The 26,219-nt window shown below is 38.3% G+C and overlaps 1 protein-coding gene across 1 annotated transcript in view; it reads right to left on the bottom strand.

Annotated features, from left to right (window-relative positions):
• Positions 1 to 26,219, bottom strand: part of LOC139122892 (synaptotagmin-15-like) — a 57,090-nt gene that overhangs the window by 10,068 nt on the left and 20,803 nt on the right. The window contains exons 2-6 of the mRNA XM_070688735.1: positions 11,383 to 11,569; positions 8,252 to 8,464; positions 2,102 to 2,366; positions 1,529 to 1,690; positions 42 to 159 (exon numbers count right to left, since the gene is read on the bottom strand). Of these exons, the coding sequence (XP_070544836.1) occupies positions 42 to 159; positions 1,529 to 1,690; positions 2,102 to 2,366; positions 8,252 to 8,464; positions 11,383 to 11,569 (945 nt within the window). The remainder of the gene's footprint in view (positions 1 to 41; positions 160 to 1,528; positions 1,691 to 2,101; positions 2,367 to 8,251; positions 8,465 to 11,382; positions 11,570 to 26,219) is intronic.

Genomic DNA, 26,219 nt, shown 5'->3' with positions numbered 1-26,219 from the left:
TTTGTTTGTTTGTTTGTTTGTTTGTTGTCGAGTTAACTCACCACTTTCCTCGTAATCCAGTTTCCTGAGGTTTCGGAGACTCAAAATGACGACGCGAAGTTTATCCATGTGTGGTTGATACGTCAGAGAAAAGTTGATCTCTCCAAGAGCTGCGGAAGCCTGAAAGAGTTTGAGAAACAGGTGTGAACCAACTGTAACTATTTTAGTCATGGCCAAGTGTAGCAAGGTCAAAGGTTAGTTTTCCAGTGACACACTTTCTTGCGTCATTAGCTCTTGGGGAAGTGAGGATGCTGAGGTGCAATTTTTTTCGGGTTCAAAAATGTGAAAAAAAATCGAATTTTGCGAAGCATACATTTAATTTTTCAAACTTTAGATTTTGCTATTGAATTTGTTAGTAATTTATTGATCCACTTTTTTGTTATTGGCCGTAAAGCAGCTAAATTTTACCTCGGATTCAAGAACGTATACCAGTTAAAAGAAATCTTATTATTCAACTTTATAAAAATATCGATAATCAGTGCCAAGGTTTACGAATGCACCTCGATAAATATTCGGACTCCCAAATTTTAACGATACTTATTTTGGTCAACCACATGAGGGAAGGGGGTTTCATTTTAGAGCTCATTTTTGAAAATTATATTTGTTCCTGTAGAGTTAACACAAGGATGGCAGCCATTTTGAATTTCAAATGTCGGTAAATCTCGAGTACTACTTTGTCTTTCTATCACCTACCTCCATGCTTTTACCAAGGTTTGCACGTAAACCTCCACCCCGATTTATTCATGATTTTGAAAGTTTCCTTGAGACAAGTTTGGGCACAAATTTAAGTCTTTCAGCTTCGAGGCACCTACTACCTTAAGTAAGTTAAAGGTATGAAGTTGGCGAGTATTTACGTAAAGACGAATGTGGGCGTGCAGGTATTGATAACCTAAGAAGGAGGAGAATTTTGTGCAGAAAGACGGTGCTGTATGAAGAGGTGTGCGTTTGATTGTGTTGATAAGAGAAACCGTAGATGTGTGAAGGATGAAGATTATTAATTGGTAGGATGGGTCAATGCTTCTCTAAGCGTAATAAAATGACTCCAAAGCGTGGGTGTGAAGGAATGTGTTGATGTCACTCAGAAAAATGAATGTGCATGAGTTTTTAGTGAACTGAGGTCATGCGTTCAGGCGCAGCAGGAGTTGTTTGCAGGAAGGCATGAGGAAGTCCCGATGAAAAATGGAGAGTGGTAAAGGCTGCCGATGTAGACTTAATCGTGAACAATTGGGGTATACTGTACCCTTTGATTTTTGAGTTAGTGAGATTAATTGACGGAGTTAGGGACAACTAGCTAGTAGTTTAGGACGAGTTCACTGAATGGGTAGGGGTAATCAGTGGCGAAAATTAGAGAGTAAGTGAGTGAGTGAGTTTTTTGCATGTCTATTAGTTAGCAAGTACACGTCGTCTTGACTGGGTGGAATGACCGACTTGCAGTACTGTTGCACCGAGTATTAACGACAATTTCAACAGGTTCCCAATCTCAAGTTACCTGCGTCTCGTTATCGAGATCTCTCCACATGATTTCTTCCTTGTCCAATGGAACGTCGGCGAGGTTGACCAGGACGTGCCCCATTGCATGCCGGACTCGTCTTCTATCGATATCGTACACTGTCATTCGAAGTGTCCGCTTGCGAACGTCTTTCGGTCCAACCTTATTGCAAAAGAGCAAATATATTCAATGTTGTTAGAAACATATCCGTTTCAACGGCCAGGATATATCTCCTTCAAGATAGGTGTGAAGATTTCCTATATCCATTAAAATGGTTCATTGTACAGCATACAGGGCAGTCTTATTTATCGTGCCGTCATTGATGTCAACTTGCAAATAGTAGCAGAATTATATTCCGTATTGATATGCCTGTTTGTGTATGTCTTTGCCCCCGCTTCTGTCTGTCTGTCTGTCTGTCTGTCTGTCTGTCTGTCTGTCTTTCTCTCTCTCTCTCTCTCTCTCTCTCTCTCTCTCTAAATGTCATAAACAATTCAGCCATTACAATTTTCGATAATTTCAAAAATCTGATAATTTTAATTCAGTAAAGACAGTAAAGATGATTTTTCATCCCACCTGAAAGATGAACGTTTCGTTCCATTTCGGTAAGTTGGTTTTGCGTCGCACTTTGGACTGCTGGGAGGCACGCTCGTCCGGTAAAAGGTAGAGTTTCACGAAAGGATCCCTGGGAAGGTTATTCTTGCCTCGCCCCGGCAGGTGTTTGGCTTTCACCACCTTCACCGTCAGCTGTTCCACGGCTGCGTCGTAGATCATGGAGAACCAGATGCGACCGTGCGGACTTGGCGGCAAAATGTCGTCGTGATCATCGTCGTCTGAACACCTAGAGATTGACAGACAAATAATTTATCAAATCTCAACCGAAACATTTAAACATGATGAGCTTATCTTTGAGTCATGTATAAAACAGTCACCCACTTCACAATCTGTATTACATTCTTCGCAACCCTTCGTCTGAAATAACATCATTGCGCCTAATCTTACCCTCAACTCTTTTATGATGTGACACACACACACACACACACACACGAACTCATATATATATATATATATATATATATATATATATATATATATATATATATATATATATATATATATATCGTGTGTATGTGTGTGTTGCAACTAATATATATAAAGCAAAACGTCAAAGAAGTTGGTATTTTTATGCGATTTTTTTATTATTTGTCTTTCAAAAAAATACACTGAGCATTCTGAGAGGCGAACAATCAATACACTGGGCTCGTATGCACAACCAAAGCAAATATTTCAGTGATAAATCCAGCCGTAAAATATTTACTTTTGAAAATAACAGCATTCTATGGACATTAACCATTACACTGAATTAGATTAATCAGCGCTTAGAATGGTAGCGTAATTGAGTTTTAAGAAATAAAACCTGTCAATTGCGGGCATGATACATCGAGTTCAGGAACTTTGACAGCGGATGACGTCAAGTGGTGACATCCATTACATGGCGGCACGACAAGGCGCAACGGTTTGGACGAATACATGCGAGCCTGGCAGTCGACCCCCACGGCGAGCTCTTTGGAGGGTGACGTAAAAAACTTGGAACGCCGGTAATCAGTCAACAGACCGCACACATGTAATTTCCGTCATTAGGTATTGAGTGTTGTGACCTTTCAGTGATCGGAAAAAGGGAAAAGACGAATTATTGACTATCTACACTGTGCAAATTTCACTATTCACAGTTGTTCATATATAGATGTGCCGCTCACCGTTTTTCGAGTTTCTAAAGGGATAACAGGGTAATCCGCACTGGTAGCGTTTCATGGTCGATGAAGAGCTTTCAAATTCATTTGTTACGTCGACATTCATGTTTGAACCTAAGGTAGAATGCGCCTCAGGGACAAATATTTAGACTCTCAATTTTTTTCGTTTCTTTTCTGATCTACCATTTGTCGGGGTTCATTTTGAAGCTCTTTGAGAAAGATAAAACATTCGGCGTCTTAGTTTTTTGGAAATCGAAAATTTCATTTTTCGCCCTAGAGTTAATACAGGGATGGCGGCCATTTTGAATTTCAAATACTGATAAATCATGAGTAATTTGTTTCTCTAGTACCAAACTTTGCACGGTGACCCCGATTTTTATTCTTGACTTTGAAAGTGAATGGTTAAAAGATTCCTTTAGGAAAATTTGAGCGAAAGTTAAGTCTTTTACTTTCGAGGCGCGTACGACCTTAATTTATCACAGAATACACATAAGCTTGGAATACCTATCCATCCATCTTCAACTATCTATCTATCTATCTATCTATCTATCTATCTATCTATCTATCTACCTACCGACCGACCGACCGACCGACCGACCGATCGATCGATCGATCGATCGATCGATCGATCAATCTATCTATCTATCTATCTATCTATCTATCTATCTATCTATCTATCTATCTATCTATCTATCTATCTATCTATCTATCTATCTGTGTGTCTCTCTCTTTGTATATGCATGTGTGTGCATGTATGAGGGACCGAATGTAAAATATCTAACTTACACATTCACGCTTATTTTAGAAGTATAATAAATTGAAAATGTATACACAGACAAATTTTCATCATATATATATATATATATTATATATATATATTATATATATATATACATATAGATATGTATATATATCACATACTTACATACATACATACATACATACATACATACATACATACATACATACATACATACATACATACATACATACATACATACATACATACATACATACATACATACATACAATATTATATCTTTCGATGTATTCTCCCTTCTAGTTCAGTTCTCATACCTATGTCACAACGATAAGGTTCTACCTATCAATACAGCCTCTCTGATAGTTGTCATATCACTGTTCTTGTCGAAAACAACATTTTATTCAGACAATAATTTTGTCAATAATAACATTACATGCTGTACAAACTGGACTATGTTGGCAAGGCATATCCTTTATATATCGACAGCTTTAGCAATGAAAATGAGAAATTGCATTTATTTTATTGCAAAAATCAATTTTCCTCTTTCTCTAATTTGTACAAGAAGGTTCTATACACTGTGCACGCACGTGGAAATTTGTAGTCTTTATTTATTACACATCGTAATTTGCAATACTACTTCCGTAAAACAACACGCTATCACCGAGGGCATTATTTAACGAGTTCCCTGCAATAATTCACAGAGGGTCTGTCAACATTCTGTTGCTGAGAAAACACTCTTTTTGCAACTGGCTTTGAGACATGTCCTAACCCAGTCAGTTTCAAGCAAAGAAACAAATCGAAGGTCACAGTAACATGTAATCGGGGTCACAAAACCGCTGACAAGTTGACAAATTAACCGTTGTCCGATTTTCGAGAAAGAAGTTAGGATTGATGGCATTTATCTAAGGTCAAACCTACACTAACGACCTTTAACAGCGGTAACTTAGCGTTCAGATTTTTGGCAGCGCTAAGTGCACGGATTTCATCTTCGACAAGTAAGATTTTATAGTGCCTCGTTGAGAATCGTACAATGTTCACCGTAAACTTATGACGCGTTTAACCGCATTGGCGCAAATAAAATACAGACAGACAGCCGAGAATTCGGATAAGTATATTTGCAGGTCCGGGAACCGAAACAGGGATGCAGTCGTCGGAACTGCGCTCAAAGGTCGTATGGGACCCATACGACCAATGTAAACACTGTATCAAAGGTATAATTGTGATTGATGAAAGTTAAAACGTGTCTGTCATAATCTACATCGTATAATTCAAATGAAGCAGCTATGATGATGAGGTGCATCTAGATATCATGCACGGAATACATTGTTTGTAAACAAGAAACTCGCGCAGGCGCAGTTCCGACGACTGTATTCCTTTAATATTTTGTGCTAACAAGCTCATAGTTTGGTGTCCGCATTTGCCTTGTTTATCTTAAGTATAGTGGGGGATATTCATTCCTACCACATCGCTGAAACGTGTTATTCGTCTTGGCAAAGGAAGGCTTTAAAAAGGTTCATGCATTGACGTATGGTTGGCATATGTCTGATGTCTATCATGATTTCAAGTTGGGCCCTACATTCACCCACCCGTTTCCGGGACCATCTGGAAGCTGTAGGGCCACTAGCAACTACTCAACTCCTCGCAGTTACAAACAGGATCTGCTGATGACTGATTTACCAACTACTGGACACTGCTCGAACTTTCGATAAGACCTCAAGTGTTGCTTTTTCATCCTAAGTTGCCTTGGAAACCAACATGGCCACGTTACAATGAGGAATCTCTTCCGCTGGCAGACTGCGATTTCGCTCCATCTTATGAATCTCAAGTGTATTAAGCTCCCAGAACCAGACAGATGGAACGGTGTTTGTCGAGAAAGAAGAGCGGTTTTCGCCGCTTTTGCTGAGACAGAAGAACGACTAACACACCTGCATTAGTCAATAGCACACTCGCCATCCCGCTTGTCTTAATCTAGTAAATGGCGGTAACTTGATACTGCATGATTGATATCCATCACTGAATCCGTATTTTATTACTTGGTGTCGAGCAACAGATAAATCCCTAGTCGGCAAAAATATTCCTCGAGACCAATAACATGATAAATACGGACTTCAATCCCAATCTAAAGGAAACTAAGAAATACTGATGATTCAAAAGAAATGGTCCATCGCTTTAACCCTTTGAGTGCCAAGTCAACTTTTGTTGCGTCCGTAATATATAAAGCTGACAATTTTTTTCAGATCAAGACCATTTCTTTTCAGCTTTCCCCTAGAATTTTGATAAGAAATTGTAGCGAATAAAAAGTTGTATCCCTTTGCTCCAAAATTATTAAAACAATTCAAGAAAAATTCATAAAAACTGGTAAAATGTTGCACTAAAATTTAGGTGGGAAAAATACAGCATCTAAAGATTTAAGATGCCTACGCGACTATACCAGTTTTCATTCTGAGAATTAAACTCTTTTTTCCGTGATGTAGCATATATTTTCTGATCAGCGAGTCGGCTGAGTTTGTGAATCGGTAAAACCTAAATAATGTGATTTTTTTGTGACATACATTGCTCACTCGGCGGGGTCTATTTCAAGACGGATTTACATATATGTGATCTGTCTGCTCTGAAGAGGAAAGATCTTACTTAGAAACGTTATACCTGCACCTGTCGAGTTGATCCCCTTGAGCGAAACGCATACCTACCCCCGGAAATGGGATAACAGCTGGCTGTCCGAACGCCCACGCCCGATCTGCAGGTATACGAGCAACCGTCACCCGGGAGATCATGTCACACGTGATTTGACAACTCGTGATACTATTGCGTGAATCACAATCAATGGCGTGATTGATAGAACTGTCACCACAGAATTCCTTACTTTGGTCCATCAAAGCAACGACGTCTGCAAAGCGAAACTGATTGTTTGATATCATTTTCGGTATTTTAGTCTAGAAAACAAGGACATTTTATTCATCCTTACCCCCGAGACAAGAAATTGTTGGAATCGCAAACGCATTGTTTACAATATGCGATGTTATTGTTGACAAATATATTCCAGTGCTCACTAAAGGTCAGCCGTCGACAATAACATTTGACACAACACAGACTGTGCTGACAAATTGGACACAAAATATTTCAACAAATTCTTTGCAGTAGAGTAATAAACGGTAGTTTTTCGATAGAAATAATGACAAATTACATCCAAAGTTACACAGTTTTAAATAAATACAAGTAATACACCTGTGGAGTATTCCTTGCAATGCCCGACAAAAGTACTACCACGCGCCGTGGTTATGGTTCTCTATGGCTCTTTCGCACGTTTTGCAAAACCCAGCAATTCAGTTTTGTAAATAGACGTTATGTTAGTTGGAGTGAACTGGTTTAAATGTCAGGCTATACGATTGGAAATCCCTTTGTTGCAGTGAAATACACACATAGATATATACATAATACATACACACATACACATACACACTTACATACAAAATAAATACAAAAGCTTCACATTGTCAATGCTTAACACCATCTACAAATACAATGGTACGTCCAATACATATACATGTATAAATGAGAGTGTTGCTAAAATCCTTTCACTTCTGTCTGATGATTGCAGGATGCATGAAACTTAAGTAACGGATATTATTACTTTGTACTTGAAGTAATTTCTGTTATATATATATATATATATATATATATATATATATATATATATATATATATATATGTATGTATTCTTCAAAGAGCAAAGAAAATTTAAAAATTTACTATGGTAATCTTAAGTGAGTCAAGAAGTATTTAGTACTTATTATTATGAGTAACGCTTATATAGTAAGCATCAATGGGTATACGTGATTACAACGAACTGCAATGCCGGTACAATGTTGATTTATTCTATACGTTGAACAGATAAAATCAAAATGCCTTGGTCTGCTTGCGTTTCATGCACCATAAATAACGTTGCTGTCACTGCACACAGTAATCAAGATATTACGACCCGATTCTAAGTATATACGGTAGGAAGGTTACGACTTTTTGAAATTTTACGTTCAAATTAATGGCACGGATGCTCTCCAAATGACACAAATTAGCTCAATCATGTTTGAGGTAATCTGATACGTGCTTGAAGCAACGAAGAAGTTCTGGAAACATGTCTGCTTGAACGTCATTTGAGAACGATTCATACAGCATCTCCGCATCATTTGGCATTTTAGAGTCAAATTGACTTACTTATAGAGGCTGGGTTCGATCTCTCCAATTAAACTGTGATGGAACTGAAAGGCAGTCATGGAGTGGCGTCTCCCAATGCTGTGGTGCTTGGGCTGGACAGCGCCATCATCGGCAGACGCCGCAGACTCGATGGATTCGGACGTCAGAGACCTCGGTACCTCACCGGTCGTCAAATACTGAGTTAAGCCCGTCTGTGACATGGAACGGTCCCTCCTGTATAATTACAGAAACAAAACTCTTATTCATGGTTTTCAATGTTCTTATTATAATTTTACTTTAATGCCGATTGTTGATAAATATCTATACTAGTTATGCTATCATAATTATCTATTCTTCTCGCCTCTGGTTGTCACTGTATCAACTTTCCGATTTACGATTCTCGATTCTATACCCTGTCAGACTTCGAATTGTTTCTTTCTTCCTTTGAATTCTAATTGCGAAGGTAAACCGATTAATACTCAGGTGTTTGTGCGTCGTTCTTGACATAATTCTCAATATCTTGCGTCGTTATCGATGCAGGCGTGCGGCACGTAAGGCAAGTATCTGACGAAAAATGCTTGACCAAAAAAAGGCGCCATTTGGCTATGTAATTCTACTCGCAGATCGAAAACTACCCTACACAAATAATGGTTTTCACGAGAAAACGATACACATGATACTCATAATAAAGTATCCTTAAACTAAGAAAGTCAATAATATTGCGTATGCGATCTGTGAGGTACATCCGGGTACTATATTTACGTCCGTTCTTCAGAATTCGTACTGTGCATGCTTATGATTTTTATAGTTTCTCTGAAACCTTACTTGGCAGGCTTGATGCATAAGGAAAAGCCCTTTCATCAGACATCTTAAGAAAGTTTAACTAGCAAGATTAGCTACAGCAGTTTCTGTTTATAGGTATAGGCTAGAGCGAGAGATTAATTTTGATCTCAGATAAACGGCACGAGTGATGTTCTTGAAAATGACTTCACCCCACGACGGACACGCGCCATCTTTCACTCTCACTGCTCTAATCGTAATCGGACTTCCTAAAGAGGAGCGTGTTGACTGGAACTAATAAAGTGGTAAAGTCTTGAGGGAGCGTACGCTTGATTGCTGATAGTCGCTCCATGACACTCTAAAGTAGCATTTCTAACGACACGAGGAATAGTCATTAAGGGGGTAAACCACTCGTTGTAAAGAGAAAAATAAACGTTGAAAGTTCACACTGTACTGATTTTTCAAAAAGTTCACTATCACTTTTGCTGTCTGTTCTGCAATTATTCCCGCCTTCGTCGATACGATCGGCTTTCTGCCTCGGTGATGGTGATGACATATCTACCGGCCGGAGTTTTAGCTTGACAGTGTCAGCCAGCTCACTGAAGCTCTCGCTGTTTGTGCCCTGCGATTGATGAACTAAAATCAACAGGTCGGTGATTTGTCAACTGTATTCGTGATGACACTTTTACCTTACTCATGACTTAGTCGTGGTTGAGTAGAATTGATAATCCCGCCCGAACGATTGCTATTTTAGGATCAATCATCGTCTGACACGAAAATGCTAAGGACGCGATAGAAAAATATTATCTCTGTTGGCATAATAACGCCCACTTGCTGTTTATTTTTAACTATATTTGTCTAAAGGTACCGATGATACTCACAGCTTGCGATCGGTTATACTTATTAGCCTCGGGGGGGATTTACAGTCGACGAATTCAACCCTAGAACAAATTCAGGCGCTTGTAATGACAGGATCGGAAAGCACACGGACGACTACTATATACTTACCATTTCTATGGGCAAAATGACTCAATAATGAGTATCAATGACCATGATGATACCTTGGGGTGGTTCGGAGTGATTTCGCAATTAAGGTTCCTACGAAATCTAACTTGAAACATGACAGTAGAGCTCTAACATGCTACATATAGGCCAAAAATGTTAAGGTAGAAACACCTCTCTCTCTCCCCCCCCCTCTCTCTCTCTCTCTCTCTCTCTCTCTCTCTCTCTCTCTCTCTCTGACCGAAAGACCGAAAATGAAGGGCACATGGCCAGTTCACAGAGACAAAACTATTTAATTGCTCGCATTGCTGACAGTGGATTGGAACAAGCTAGAAACACATACCTCTCTCTCTCCCCCCCCCCCCCTCTCTCTCTCTCTCTCTCTCTCTCTCTCTCTGACCGAAAGACCGAAAATGAAGGGCACATGGCCAGTTCACAGAGACAAAACTATTTAATTGCTCGCATTGCTGACAGTGGATTGGAACAAGCTGACCAAATCCTAAGATATCTTACCCAGTGCACAGAGAAACATAGCCAGAGTGGCAATGCTAGCATGCCTTGTGTTTCATGGTCGTCTCGGTAGACTATAACTCCAGACTTTCATGTGAGAGTCTGACCATAGTTGGCATCTCTGGTCATAGAGTTATTGGAAATACCCAACGATGCTAACTTCTACTGTTTAACATTTTGCTTAGGTAAATATCACACAGATGTTTCCAGCGTTGCCTGGACGGACATTTTATCGAAGATATTGCGTGTGACGTGAGCCGGAGGCCGAACCTCGGTGGTAGCTTAAAAGAACGGAAGGTTTGATACTACAAATCGGCGAGAAGTCCAAAACCAACAAAATATAAACATAACATCCAACCTAAAAATATAACATTGGTTGGCTGAAATATCTGTAAAATTTCAAATCTTTAATGTACTTTACATTGCAGCAATGAACATAAGGGAGTCAATGGTTCAAATTCAAAGGATTATGGCCGTGAAAGTGTATTCCCGGTGGCGGATGGGCAACCTGAATGCGGAAAATTGCACGGCAATAAATGTTCGCCTAAATTTGGCAAATATCAGTCAAATGTGATTACCAGAGTAAAGATATGAGTTTTCAAGGGTATTTTCGCGGGTTGATGATTTGTTTTGTTCGTTTGTTTGTTTGTTTGGACTTCGCCTCTATTTGTCGTGTCGAACCTTGTGCAACTGTGAATATCCGTTATAAATTTAGCTTTGAATTCATTCATTCGTTCATCATCGGTAGATCACAGTTTCTGATCGCCGAATCCGTGAATCGACGTTGAGGTTTAAAAGTCCGTCTGACAAAGACATATCAATGATGAACACGAAACATTGTAAAATTTGTTATAAAATACCTGGCGCAGTCATCAATGGGTGTGTTGTATCCAAAGGCACTTCTTAGTCGTCTTTTCTCTTCGGACTCCCGAAAGTTGAACAATTTCATTCTCCTGACTATCTTCATCCTCCAGAGGGCGCACATCACAAGTAAACAAACCAGAAGGACAGCAGACGACACGCTCGCGATGAGAGCAATTGGCGGGACTGGAATTGACACAAGGGCAAGAAAAGTGTTAGTCGGCATTAAAAGGACAAAGTCTCTCTCTTTTACCTTTTTGTGATATCAAGGAAAATTATAATACTTTCATTAAGTCCCTCAGTGTACAAAAGGACGACTTACATAACTACAAAGTGTCAAAAATTACCCCTCTGTTTAATGCAAACAGAATGATGGTTTCGTTGATGTGACCTCTTGACACAAATGGATTTTTCCCGTTCCAACTTGCTTTCCTGTGACAAATAAACATTGCCACAATGTAAGAGAAAGCTGCTGTCCGTATTTATACAAGGCACCACCAATTAAGATTTCATTACATATCTTGCATAACATTCAAACTTTATGACAGTGTATGCTCAGCCATGCAGTGCGACTTGTACACTTGAGATTTGAACTTGATTTTTGGTACTACTGTAAAATGTTTAACTGGATGTTTAACCTTATCTGGTGCAAGCATTGTTGAGGTTGTGCACAGTTGACCAGTATTTCAGCATGTTTTAAGATTTCAAACAACACAAAGTACTTTTCATATCAAACAAAATTCATGAAAAAGCTAAATAAAGAGCGACTTTGTCCACTTAAGGGGCTTGATAGCAATTACGGGGAGCGATGTTTTTCAAAACCACACTGCGCGCAAAGTAATGACCCTTCTAAAGTGTTTGCAAGAAAACAAGTGACCTTAGCAAATTTTCATGCGCAAAGACAAAACACTGAAACCCTGCGTGTTGCAGTCCATATCAATAACATCTTCAAATGACGTATATTTTCATATTTGACCTTTGAACTTTCAAAGATTACTTTTTAAACCTTACAAATAATCACTTTATGCATAATTCGATGAAAAGAGATCATATTTCACAATAGATAATTTCATCAACTACTTCAGGCAATTGGCTATTCAAAATTGAAAGAGACAGTAGCATTATAGTATTACTGTTTGTCAAGAAAATTATTACAGCATAAAGTCAATATTGAACAGCATGTTACATATAAATGCACAGATATAGCAAGTTTTGTCGTGTAAAATGTTTACAAGTCAACCTCTAGATTACCCTTGTATATTTTAGGTGAAATTCAAATATCATATTTTGTTGTTCACATCTGCACTTTAAAACATCCTATTCTAATCACGCACATTTATATCAATTGTCAAACATTTATGAAAGCACCGATTTAGCTAGTTTTGTATTTGAAATACATATTCATGGTTTTCGCATAGATAACCTTGTATAATGGCTCAACATTTCGTTGACACACCAAAATCAAATTGCTTGTACAAATATACACTTGTAACCACCCTTTTCGGACCAGGTACATTTATATAAATTATCAAACGCTTATAAATGCACCGATGTTGCTTTATATTGGAAAAAATAATACTTTTCTCGTATAATACCATGTATAGTGAATCAACATTTTCGATTAAATCAAAAAAATTAATGTTTTTGTACACACATCCACTTTTTACCTCCAGCTTAGAGCAAAGTACATCTACATAAATTATTAAACATATATAAATGTACAAACATGGCTTGATTTTGGAGGAAATTGTTAATAGTCTGCCCAATAGACTCCCGTATTATGGTTTCATGTTTTTGGGTCAAGCGCTATCACAAAGGTCGGCTAATGTGTTACATGGACAAACAGGATGTGCGACGAGGTTGTTCGATTTTCCTATCAACGGTAGGAGGTCGCAATAATCACAGCTCAGGGAATGCCACAAGAACACAAAAGTAGACGGGAAAATTATAATGAGATTTTGCTCGACATAGGAAAAAGAAACATTGATTTTTGTGATGACACTGTTAATCAGCATAAGCACAACGATCAACATTATTACAAAATTGGTTTTGGCTGTTAGATGTATTTTACACTGTCCTATTTCTTGGTTCTCTGAAGAACCTATTATTTTTTCTTTTTCTCTGCTTGAAATTTGTTTTGAGGTAGAATAATGAAAATAATGCACAAGGTGGAACCTTACAGTCGATTTACATCCGAAACGACTTTTTTTTTTAATTTTTATGGGAGAATACTGAAGAATACTAGTAATACGCAAAGGATGATATATGGCTCAGCAAGAGTGTAGTAACACGGCGTCCTTTATTTGTCAAAAATATCTGCACTTTATCAGGTTCTTTGAAGTGGTCATTAAGTCGTACCTACATCTTCTGTTTACACGACAATTTGTGTTGCAAGGTACACAAGAGCACAGAAGAAGGTCGTGGGTGGTATTCCTCGTAAATGTACTGTAAAATGTGTCTCAAACTCTCAGTAACCGTACCTATAAATCCCCCCCCTTCAACCTGGCTTAAATAGTATCGACTCACGTGACCATTTTGCTTCGAAGCAGAGAAAATGGGATTTAGTCAAATTATTTCACGGAGGCTGTCCATTACCAGAGACCATAACAGTGATTCTAAAAAGCAAAAAGAGAAGATTTGCGTCGAAAATCCGATGGAGGACTATTCAGGCCGCATTTGTTTCTCGGGGCTAGACACTAATTGAACATGACCGAAGAATTGGATGTTGCGGTCTGCCATTGGTCGTTGGTTCAATCGTGTAATGTAAATAGGCTGACAGAAAGCACACATACGCAAGAGAGATCAAGATATGTCAGTGCAACTTAGGCGAGAAACAATTGGATTTGAAGCGTTCAGGCAGTCCGCTTTGCTTTAACACACGCATGCGCAATCCCCTCGTTTCTCTTGGCATATTAGATGGGTATGATGAACTTGAAACGAAACGCTCAAAGACAGTGACAGACTGTGTCTCTTTACTCGCTTAGGTTTATTAAACGTGATGTGTATAGATTTGTTGATGATCTTTCCAAATGCATGTCACATACAAGACATAGCTGTGACAAAGCCAGGGACTATGTCGAGCGTCGACGTCAGTAGATTTTAGAATTATGTCTATTTATGTATCATGAAAAGCATGAGCATGACGATTATGGGCCAGAAAGTAGCGGTTAAGGTCAATATTCGTCAATTGAAATAGAAAGATGAGTGTCTTTGCTTCAAGGACAAGTTCAGGATCGAAGATTAGTCAAACGTGTGCACAATGGCAAATTGTCTCTCATTCAGAGGCAATGTGTAGTCTTCCCGGTAGTGGAAAGCGATTTAATATATAGTTACGGCAGTTTCTGTGAAGAAGGGTAATTTGTTGTATATGTGCATTGATTTTTAACATTTTTGTTGACTAGAATGGTCCAGACGACATAAAACCCATATGGAGTCTTCTGCAAAGAAATGTACGATCCAGAATCGGGTCGATAAACACTTTAGTTGTAAGTTATTGATCCCCGAAATACACTGCAATTCAACATCTTTGTAAGTATAGATATTTTTTTTTTGCAAAGTGCACGGTAGTTAATCACAATACTGAAAAATCGACTTGCTATAATCGGCCATAACATGCTAACACCTGTGTCTATACAGTAATGACTGGCTCAGTCATAACTCACGATGAGGTCCTTCAATTCCTGGGTAAATATGGACAAGTATGCGCCGTGCACCGCTCAGATTTCTTATAGAGTCTCAACTGGCTCATTTTACTAAGCGTGCTAAACTTTTAAATCAAATGAATGTCCCTAGACAGTAATATCCTAACAGTATATTTGCCATTTTCGGAACAATTATACATTTTTCAAAGTGCAGCTGTCCCCAGCTTGCTTAAGGCGCTTGCGCTGCCTCCCGCCATTCAGTCCAAGGCTATGTTATTTACATTAACACTGTAAGGAGAGAAAGCTCGCCTTTCGGCTTGAATATCTACCGCCGCTTGACGTCACCGATGACGCAGGTTAGCGCTTAAGTATCCCCAGAAATTAACATCAACTTCTCTGCAAACAATACCGGGTATTTTACCCAAGTTACTCGTGCTACCGAGCTCAGCTTTTCCGTATTTGGTGTACTCTGTTCACACTTAATTTTGAGTTCCGGTGAAAATAAAAAATAACTGAACTGATATAGCATATCAGACGAATTCTTGTCGAATAGAAGGCCAAAAATACACCAAAAATAAATTCTATCTCTTTCAAGACCAGTATTCACACGCTCATCACACTGTAGCGCCTTACATTTAATGTGATTTGTTCTCGCGAAGGTTTTATTCCACAAAAGAGCAGCCGGTACTTCATTTACAAACGCCTGCTTGTTACCTAGAAATTTTCAATAAAACCTTTATCTGTTTTGATGATTCTCTCTCTCTCTGCAATGTTATCAGTTCAGTCACGACTTTTTCTTCATGGGATTGTTAAGGAGTCGTCCTGAAATTGTCGGGGTTTTTTTAATTTCTTAGCGCTGTAGGTTTTCACTCATTTGCCTTCATCGCGACACGTTTGGTTGTAATCACGTAGTATACTCCACAGGGGAGTTGACGAGTAACTGAAGATACTCTGTCCGAGACCCATGAAGTAACATGGGATGCAAAATGTGGTAACAATGGGCTCTTTTTGTACGCTCATGTCAATCATATGTCTTCAGGTATGGACTAACAGAAATTGAGAGGGTTAAGATGCTATTTTTTCGCGTTCCAACTTTGACAAATATTTTAGCACGAGAAGCATGCTATCTGTTTTCTAATTTTCCTCGCTTTGTTGGTTGACCTTTATGCAAATATGTTTTAGCATTTAGCATGGTTACAAAGATAGGTTTAGCAATTTTGCAATTTATTTACATTTTCGATCACTCGCTCCCAAATTTACCGGTCCATCCCTTGTCCAATTTTTTTATAAGAAGCGGAGGAGGTGGGTGCGCAGACTCGCAAAATCCCCATTGCGAGCGGCTTCACGGATCCGGAGCGCTTGAAACAAACACAAACATTCATTACTGAATATTTTAAGATACACCTAAGCCCGGGCAATCTGTCTCCTTCCTGGCAGGTACGTTGAAAAATTGAGAGTGATTGTCGATTCCTGTCAATACTGGAGGAGATATTTATTAAGGCTGCTCTGAAGCACTTAGTGAGACTTCTCACGTATAAATTGAAGGAAAACAAAGCAATGCGTGTCAGGAATCAAATTTCAAACAAGTATACGACGCGTGCCCGTCGACGCGTCAAGTGTGAGCTCGTGACCTTGCTAAAGTAGGTGAAAGTCTTGAGACAAGATACATACATTTGATACTTTGTTTTCATTCGATCAGAATTACAGTGTCCACCTAAATAAAAAAAATGCGAATTCCCACGCGAGTATTGCATGTTCGCTGTCGCCCAACAGGCAGTAAACGCTGTTTTATTGGATTGGGACTAAAAACCTGTAGTATCTAATCACCCGGCAAAGAAGTTGGCGATCAAAACTGCTCGGACAAATCCTCACCTCCGTAAAAGGCAGTTCAATGACCGAGCCGTGTTGTTGCAAATTTGACGGTGACCCCTCAACGCAGCTGGAGTTCACAATCATACACGCTTGCATATAACGCACGCAAAACCCAATCAAAAGATGGGTTTCAGATACCCTCGGGGACAATTCTATCTACCAGGAGAACTGCCTATATAGCCATAGTAGAACATTTTTAGTAATTTCTTGATTGAATTCAAACCCACAAGCTGCATTCAAGGGTGAGTGTGGTTCGGATCTCTGCCACTGCTATCATTCCACTTTTATAATGGAATTGATAATTGAACTAAATTGTTATACCAAAGCACTCGAACGATCAAGAATCGTCGATGTGTTATTACCCTTAGCGAATTCCGGAAATAGACCTAGAAATGTATATTTGTGTCAAAGCTCCATTAGGGACTGGTCAGTTTCTTTGGCCGGGAGGGGGGGGGTGGTAGATTATTTTTTGCCGACGTCAAAAAGTGGCTGACCCCCCTATTCCAACTTTCGAAAACAGGCTGAACCCCCCCCCATTCCAGCTTTCGAAACAGGGCGACCCCCCTCCCCGCGCGACAAAGGTAAGCAAAAGATGGATAATTCAGTGTATGTATGTATGTATATATATATATATATATATATATATATATATATATATATATATATCTATATAATATATATATATATATATATATAATTTAAACTTTCAGTCATTCTGTGTTTTAATGAAATTGTTGTCATGTCAGTTGTACGACAGGAACTTAAAAGTGTCAATTCTAAAGTTGAATACAGTATTTTGAATGAGCTGTGAATGTGATTGTGAAATATTAGTGCATGTTGCTTTCTAATACTGAATTCTCATAGAGGAAACAGAAAAGTATCAGAAACTTGTCATGCTTTTTATATGAACTGCAGATTTCATAATGATCAGTACACTTTGCAAAACAGACTTTCAATTTACAGACATCAAGATATATCTGACATAATATCTCTGATATATCAATTTACTGAGCCCAAAGGGCGCACCGAAAAATATTAAACATCCAGATATCTCTAATATATATACATATCTGATATATGAAAGTCATGCAGCTGAAGGGAATGCTGAAAAATATTGTTTGATATTGTAAAGAAATGCGCCAGAAGGGCGCGCCGAAAAATTTTAAACATACAAGTATGTCAGATATGTATATATAGATATATATATATATATATATATATATATATATATATATATATATATATATATATATATAATTATATATATATATATATATATATGTCTGATATATTAAAGTTTTGCACTAGGGCATGGCTCTGAAAAATGTCTTATATTATTAAAGTTATGCACCCGAATGGCGCGCCGAAAAATGCAACTGAATGATGAAATTTGTGACTGGCACTATGCATTTTTCGCAAGTATGAGCCATGTCGAAATTAAAAAACACAATGACTCCTATTGGGCATTTCAAAAACATGGTGACCCCCCCCCCCCCCCACCACCACCAAAGTCAAAAACAGGGTGACCCCCCGACCGAAGAAACTGACCAGTCCCTTAACTGTGACTTTGGATCTATTTCACCATTATATTTGAAATGTCTACGGCTGTAGTTTCTTATTTCTACTCCAAAGTTCATGCCGAATAACTAGTGCACAAGTTGTCAACGCGTAATGTATGTGTGTGTGTAGTGATATCGTTTACGGGTGAGGTTTAGTCCTTACTTTGATTCGTTTATAAACAATAGTATCGCAAAGTGTACACAACACGTTATCATGCAAGTCTTATATTTTGTATACTCTCAAAAATACAATAGAGAAATGAGGAAGAAAATGCAATCATTTTCTGAAACAAACATAAGCTCAGTATTATCACAAGGTTCAGCCATTGTCTCTTTAAGAAAGCAACCTACCACTTTATTCTAAAAGGAATCGCTATCATAGAATGAATACTGTAACAAACCAAGCATGAAAGTCGAAGAAATAGGTCATATTGTCAAAGTCAGCGGAGAATATAGACGTGTGAAGTTGGTTGTACATGAATATGACGACAGCACCGAAGTGTAGGTTTATCCCAAACATGCACATTGCTCGAGAATACTGCTACTATTGTGGCTTATCAGGCCCTCTTGTCATTTTATTCACGTAAAAAGTCAAATTCTGTCTTCATTACGTGCACAGAGGGAAGCTGATTGCATCATAGATCAAGACACAGCGTATCCGTGATCTATTTCAGAGCTTGAAATTGCTCGTGGATTGGGTTGACCTGCTGGCCGGCGCACGCAGGCAATTATATCTGCGGATGTGATGACGCCAACTGTACAATATGAAACATGGGTTGGAGAGCTGAGAGTCTTTTTAACAGGGATACCACAAATTTTGACAATATTGATACAGTGACCATGCATGCTTGAGCAAACTAATACAAGCGAGCCCCATCTGCATGGCTAGGGATGGATCATTTGATATTCGGGGGGCGGGGGAGGGTGGTTCTGGCAAATTTACTTTTGAGCATTATTTTTCTCCTTCCTTTACTCGGCATTATTTTTTTCTCCACTGTGCCAATTCTGGCGACTTTTTGCACTTCCCCTGTGAGAGAATTTTTTTTAAAATTTCGCGCACGCATGCGCGCTTAAATGCTAATGTTCCCTGTTCTTTTAATACGGTGGGTCTATTCAAAATTAGAATTATTTCCATTTTTCTAAATTTTACGTGTGTTTTGCTCTGATCAATTATATTATAAAAAAGAAAAAGATAAGGGGGTCTAGTCCCGTCCTTTTCGAGTAAGGGGCCCCAAAATGCCCCTAACCTATGCATTTTCAACTACAAACAGGCATTCGTTGTCATTTTCGATGATTTAAGCAAAGTTTACGTTTTCGTCATTTGTTCAGAATTTCAGCAAAACACGTGGCTAAAAGTAGCGAATATCGTCATTTTTATATTTTCTACATGCTGTGTTGGGTATAGTGAGTAGACAAGAAATATGATGAGAAATTAGTGTTCAATCTTGCTTTTGGAGACACATGTTGTAGAAATATGCCATACCCTTTGATTTTATGCAGTTTTTTACTGCATTAAAATAAATGACAACCTTCAAACATGTAGGGAGCTGATTAAGACTTTAACATTGATATTTTCTGCAGTGTAGAGTTCGAAAAATAATCCTTTACGAATTACTGTTAGATTGTATGAGGAAAAATGAGTGTTGCTGACCAGATGATGAAGCTACATGATGACATGTTTATCAAAAACCGCGGAGAAAAACTGCTGAGTCGGCATGTTTTTGCAGATTCTTTTGCCTAGAAAGGAATAATCTTGGCTTTTTATCTTGAAATATAGCACGTTAACACCGCTTTTTAAGTGTAATTTTTAAAATGACTTCTTATTCAAAGCCTTTTGCGCCTTTTGTGAAAATTTCAAGAAAATGACAATTTTGCAAGGGATTTTTTTCTCGCATTTCTACATGCAAAGCAATTGAATTGGCTGATAGTGCGCTATCCATGGACAGTCCCCTAGAACCTGGCAGATGTTTCTCTATATGACATGACAAAGAGTCCACTTGGAAAGAAATGTACAGTCGCACCAAGTTGACATATGAGCCAAACAGCATCTGCTTCAGAATTCTTGAAAGATGGAAAGAGAATAAGAGCAACCTGTACTGCAGCAAGATCACTGACTGAGAACTAACATGAAGTCATCATGGGCCCAATCTGTGAAAAAAAACACAACCACTGTTCAGCGATTAAGTTTATTCTAGGTAGTATCGTGCGGCACGAACCCATTAAAGGCAAGAAAGACTGCACAATGCATACAGAGGGTTGACATATATACAATGATATAACCCCAATAAATTCCTTTGATGTCCCCCTCCTGATACAAAATTTTAATTTTGAATATTACACATTAAAACAATGCTGGTTTTAAGTCTTAAAAACACATTTTTCATGCAGACTCAAACTATATTAAACACAAAATAATTTCCAATCATTACCCAGTAGGAAATACGACACTGTAGCTCAGATAAGGAAACTTTGTCAACACTCTTTATCAATACTAAGAAATCAATATGCAGCTTGTATATATATATATATATATATATATATATATATATATATATATATATATATATATATATATATATATATATATATATATATATATGCGCTACCGATGTGCTTAGGATTTCAGATGTCTTATGTTTCAAACGTTTATGCGACACATGAGTTCAAATTCTAGGTATGGCTATTCATTTGGAAAACAAATGATTAATACTACTTAACGAATCAAATTTAAAAACTAGGTACATGTAAAACAATAACAAAGTTGACAGTGAAAATATTAATCATAACAGGGCACTGATGAAATGAAATCAGATGTTCTGAAACGTGGTGACCGAAGATGTTATGAAAATAGGCCGCCCAAAGCACTACAAATGAAAAGTACAGAAAGTAACTGTCACTGCGTTATTTTGTTCTTCATGTCTGCTGGCAATCTTTTTTTCATTTGGATATTTATTTTCAAGGACAGCTTGCAATCTTCTCTCTTTTTTTTCAAAAATCTTTCAGACACCCCAGGATGTCAAATGGTCCACCCCGTACTGTTGTCCATTTTCCAATGAGAGAGCCACGGTCAAAACACCTCTCTCATTTTGATCCAAGCCGTAGGGCCAACACACACAGATAAAGAGACAGCGTAATGCGTCGCTGTGCAAATGTGTTCTCTGCATTACTTTCTTGCGAATATGCCTAGAAGCTCGTAGAGGTCAGTGATCTGAAACACGACCGCTTACATTCGACGGTAAGCTTCACAGAGCTGGGCATCGGAATGAAGTTCCCCAACCTTTTAACTAAAACACGCAAAACAGTCGGGCACTGACATGTCCTTCAGGTAAAACATACTAAAACTATTACAGAAGCGAGTTAAATATTTCCATTTAGCATTTTTCTATATGATTTAATTTGACTGAATAGCTACGGTGCTCCAAGATCCCCCGACCCTAGGGTTGGAGGTCGCGGAGCGCACCAACATGCGTGAATCTTTAAGTCTAGGACTCGCTACTAGATCATCGTGATCAATATCAATTATCATCGATAATATGAATTATCAAGATTGCACTACTTTGAAAGTTTATATAAAAAGTAGATTTTTTCTAGGAGCAGAGAATTAGTGACGGTCACGTTACAAAGCTGACTGCAACAATCGTGCAAGTTATATTATGCTAAATTTGCGAAAAAATGATTTTACCAGACGACATGAAATTAAGTGTGTTTAGGGAGTGTTGGTAAATTATTTTCCACGGAAAATGGATACTTTCAAGGAGATTCGCAAAACGGAGAGCCTCATTAATTATTTACGACCCTTTATCACGGTGAAAGATCTTCCTTTATCGGAGTTTACATACAGACTTTGGGTAAGACGATACACTGAGGGCGTGTAGCGCAAAACACCTTCCCTAATCCTACTGAGGTTGCTTTGCCGAGATAAGGCGTGACCTGCAGGCAATAACAGTCACATCGCCATCGACAGCGCTAAAACAGCCAAGCCAAAGAAAACAGTCTCCACGGACAAGAACATCGGATGATCCACTGCGAGCTGATCTCCATCGAAAACCCCCTAAGGTTACAGCGATAACTGTGTTTCGTCTGTACAATCTTTAGAGCGGTAGACGAGATTCCGTGATAAAGCCGGTGAATTTCTTATGGCTCGTTATCGCTGCACGAACATTTTGTGTTCAAGGTTAAGGGCGCTAAAATATTTAGTCAGATCATTAACACGTGTAAATTAAACAGGGAGTAATAAAAGAGACTGTAAAATCCCCCCAGGAGAGGCTAATTCCAACGAAACGGGAGAAAAAAGTGTTGGCATAATAAAAGGCATGTATCGCGTTTTCGACCCGGAAAGCAATTACTTTGCCCAAACGAAAAGATAATTGCTCCTATCACCTCTGCTACCCACAATTCACTATCTGAAAGCGCAAGTGCTGGGCGATGTGAAACATTCATTCAAGACGGATTTCTTAGGCTGTTTGGCGCTGGAAATGAAATGAGACGAATTGCGGACTGTTTCTGAACGCATGCGTCATTCATGTTTTTCCCGATGCGTATACAAATTTGTATTATAATTTGAATAAGATAAGTTACAGTGTGAAATAAGTGTGTTCATATTGAAAGCTGATCTGAAGGCGCATGGCTTTGGCTATATGTCGCTTTGCTTCCGACTTCACGTAAAAAAAAACTCCGACTTGTGATGAAATTCAGAAGTATAATTCTGTTAACCGACAGCACATTTTGTTGAACATGCGACAGAGTTTCTCAGTCCAGTTCCTTCGCATGTGTACCGCTTGTTCTTCATGACGGCAAAATTTACGTCAGAGATATAATAATAACTTCGCTGAAACCTAGAAGGGAGCCGTGACCAATTAGACACGAATCTACGCAGAAAACGCCGGCAGGCAACAAATACTTATCACCGAACCATAACGTCCGAAACTCATAGTTGAAAATTTATTTATTTTCGGCCATTTCGTGATTTTGTGACGCTTTGCATGCAATAAGTATACTCACATAGAATGTGACACTCAACGATCCTTAATCGAGCTGAAAAAGGGCATAGGGTTACCATGAGAAAAGAAACATTAAAAGCTCGACAGTTGAAGCCCCTTTGAGTCACATCTCAAACCTTGGCATTTTGTATATAAATAAAGGGACATTACTGTGACTACAGACAGCAGTACCTTTTGGGTATAGTTTAATTATTTTTGTCACAGAAAACAAGTATATTTTTCTAATTCTCGTCCCTGAAGTGTGTTTCAATATGGAGCATTTCCCTTGCCAATACAATAAATTGTGTACAACACGCCATTTTATGATTGAAAAATGGATTTTATTCCGGACAAAAATTCAGTTGTCAACAACAAAATAGGGCAAAACTCATAAAGTGCGGACAAGTTTGAGGTAGAACGCGCCTTCGAAGACAGAAATTCGGGCTTTCAAAATTTAGCAATTATCTTCTGATCTACCACTTGTGGGGTTCATTTTAAAGCTCTTGATGAAAGAAGAATTTCACCGCCTTAGTTTTTCGAAAATTTTAATTTTTCACATGGCGTTAACATAGGAATGGCGGACATTTTGAATTTCCAATATCGGCGAATCCTAGGTAACTTGTCTCTCTAGTACCATAATTTGCACGTTGACCCCCAATTTTTATTTTTGATTTTGAAAGAGAATGGTTGAAAGATTACGCGAGGAAAATTTGAGCAAAAGTTTAAGTCTTTCACTTTTGAGGCGCATACTACCTTGACACTTGGCATTTCGACATGACTTGTGGAGTAGAACAAAAACATGTATTAAACACACGAAATAAAAACTAACAGAAAAAATATCAGAGTTACTGCTAATGGAGCTTGCAATAATTTCTACTCAGTCGTGTACTTTAGGCTTCCCTAGTTTGTATATAACCCCTCCGATAATACGTTATATTTCTATTATCAGGTAAATCTTATATCGAAAGCATGGCAAGCTTATTGCATGTGAATATCTCGCTGTCAGATATAATATCCGCCATTCTTCCCCAAATTTATGTCATTAACGTCGCCATAGCAAATAATCAGCGTTTTTTAAAGTTTGATAGAGTGAATATCTGACGATTTTTATTTAAAGAACGGGGCAGCACATCTTAATCTGTTTCCAAGTCAAATCTAGAACACGCGTCATGCGGCCCTAGTCACGACGCAACAGCGCATGCATGTATATGAGATTTGGCCGCTTGATAGGATTATCACATGTGTGTTTATGATGTATAATATATAATGATAATACATCTGCAAATACACCACTCGTACTGGATATCTTGTCTGCATTATATCTCTTGCGCGGAGGTGTATAAGCCGACCCGTCAGCAATTAATCATATTATAAAGAGAGCTAGCCATGCTTATATGAGGTATCCTTGTCTCGTTTATAGGAAAGACGGGTGACTACATTCACTTGGAATTTGATTCGTCAGTGTGGCGGACTTAGACCACATCGTCGAAGTATAAAAAAAGTATAAAGAAATAATCATTCTGAAAAACTGATCGTCCAAAACAGTAATAAGGGTGAACGACATGTAAACAAATAAGAACAAGAATAAAATCAGGAAGTCTTTTTAAATGTGCTACAGACAAGAACTACATTTCAACAGTATATGTATATGTGCATATATATGGTATACCTACATAAGTAGATGAGCTTATTGATAAATATATATATATATATATATATATATATATATATATATATATATATATATATATATATATATATATAATACATATGCACATACAGTATGTCTGTCTGCATGTATGTATGTATGTATGTATGTATGTATGTATGTATGTATATATGTATGTATGTATGTATGTATGTATGTATGTATGTATGTATGTATGTATGTATGTATGTACGTACGTATGTATGTATGCATGCATTTGCCTAAGCAAAACATGTAAAAGCCCGCTTTCTTGTCTTTTTGAATCCAAGCATTTCCTATTGATAGGAAGTAGCGTACATGTGGAAGCATTATGCCAATCTCTGCCCGGGATCCGCTGTCAAATTTGCAGGTAGTTTACGGAAGACACAAAAAGGGCAAATTCAACCTATACTGAGTGAACCACTGATAGCGTTAGGCGAAGTAATTACTTAGAGTCATGTTCACTCACGGCTAGCTCGACCCCGAGACAGACGGACTGAGAGCGTTTAATCTAAAAAGCCGTGACAGAATACATCTAAGCTGATCAAATATGCAATAAGTCGACATAAGTAGCCAATACGACCACGAGAGCGTCTTCTCGGTGAAATCTCAGTTCGGTCGTCCATTATGAGATCTCCTTCGATAACATAACAGAAATTTGTTCAAATTTTGAGATGTGAATACGCATAATTACTTGTTTCAAAGGCTTCATGATGATCCATAAAACGAGGAGACAGTCTGCAATAGCCTTCTTTACGGCCGTCGAAACAATCAACAAGGGCCTCGGTGAAACAACCAGTCCTGCCTAATACACTTTACTTAACTCGCTTACCTAGCACCTATACCTGACGTATTTTACCTAAAGCGGCCTTCACATACAACACCATGACTAACACGTTCCTCACATATTTGCCGAATTAACATTTTTTTTCAACTTTACGTACGTATGCACAGCCACTAAAACGTCAGTGGAAAAATTCCAAATCCTGGACAGGTTCCTCAAATTGATGAAAAGACTTCTCGGATGAAAAGAGTCTGCAGCTTGTCTACAGGCAAACCGTGGTTTTGCGACCCCGTCAATGATTATTACGTAATACG

Source organism: Ptychodera flava, chromosome 22 (assembly GCF_041260155.1).
Source record: "Ptychodera flava strain L36383 chromosome 22, AS_Pfla_20210202, whole genome shotgun sequence".
In the NCBI taxonomy this organism is placed as follows: domain Eukaryota; kingdom Metazoa; phylum Hemichordata; class Enteropneusta; family Ptychoderidae; genus Ptychodera; species Ptychodera flava.
This window is presented reverse-complemented; position numbering and strand designations above follow the sequence as displayed.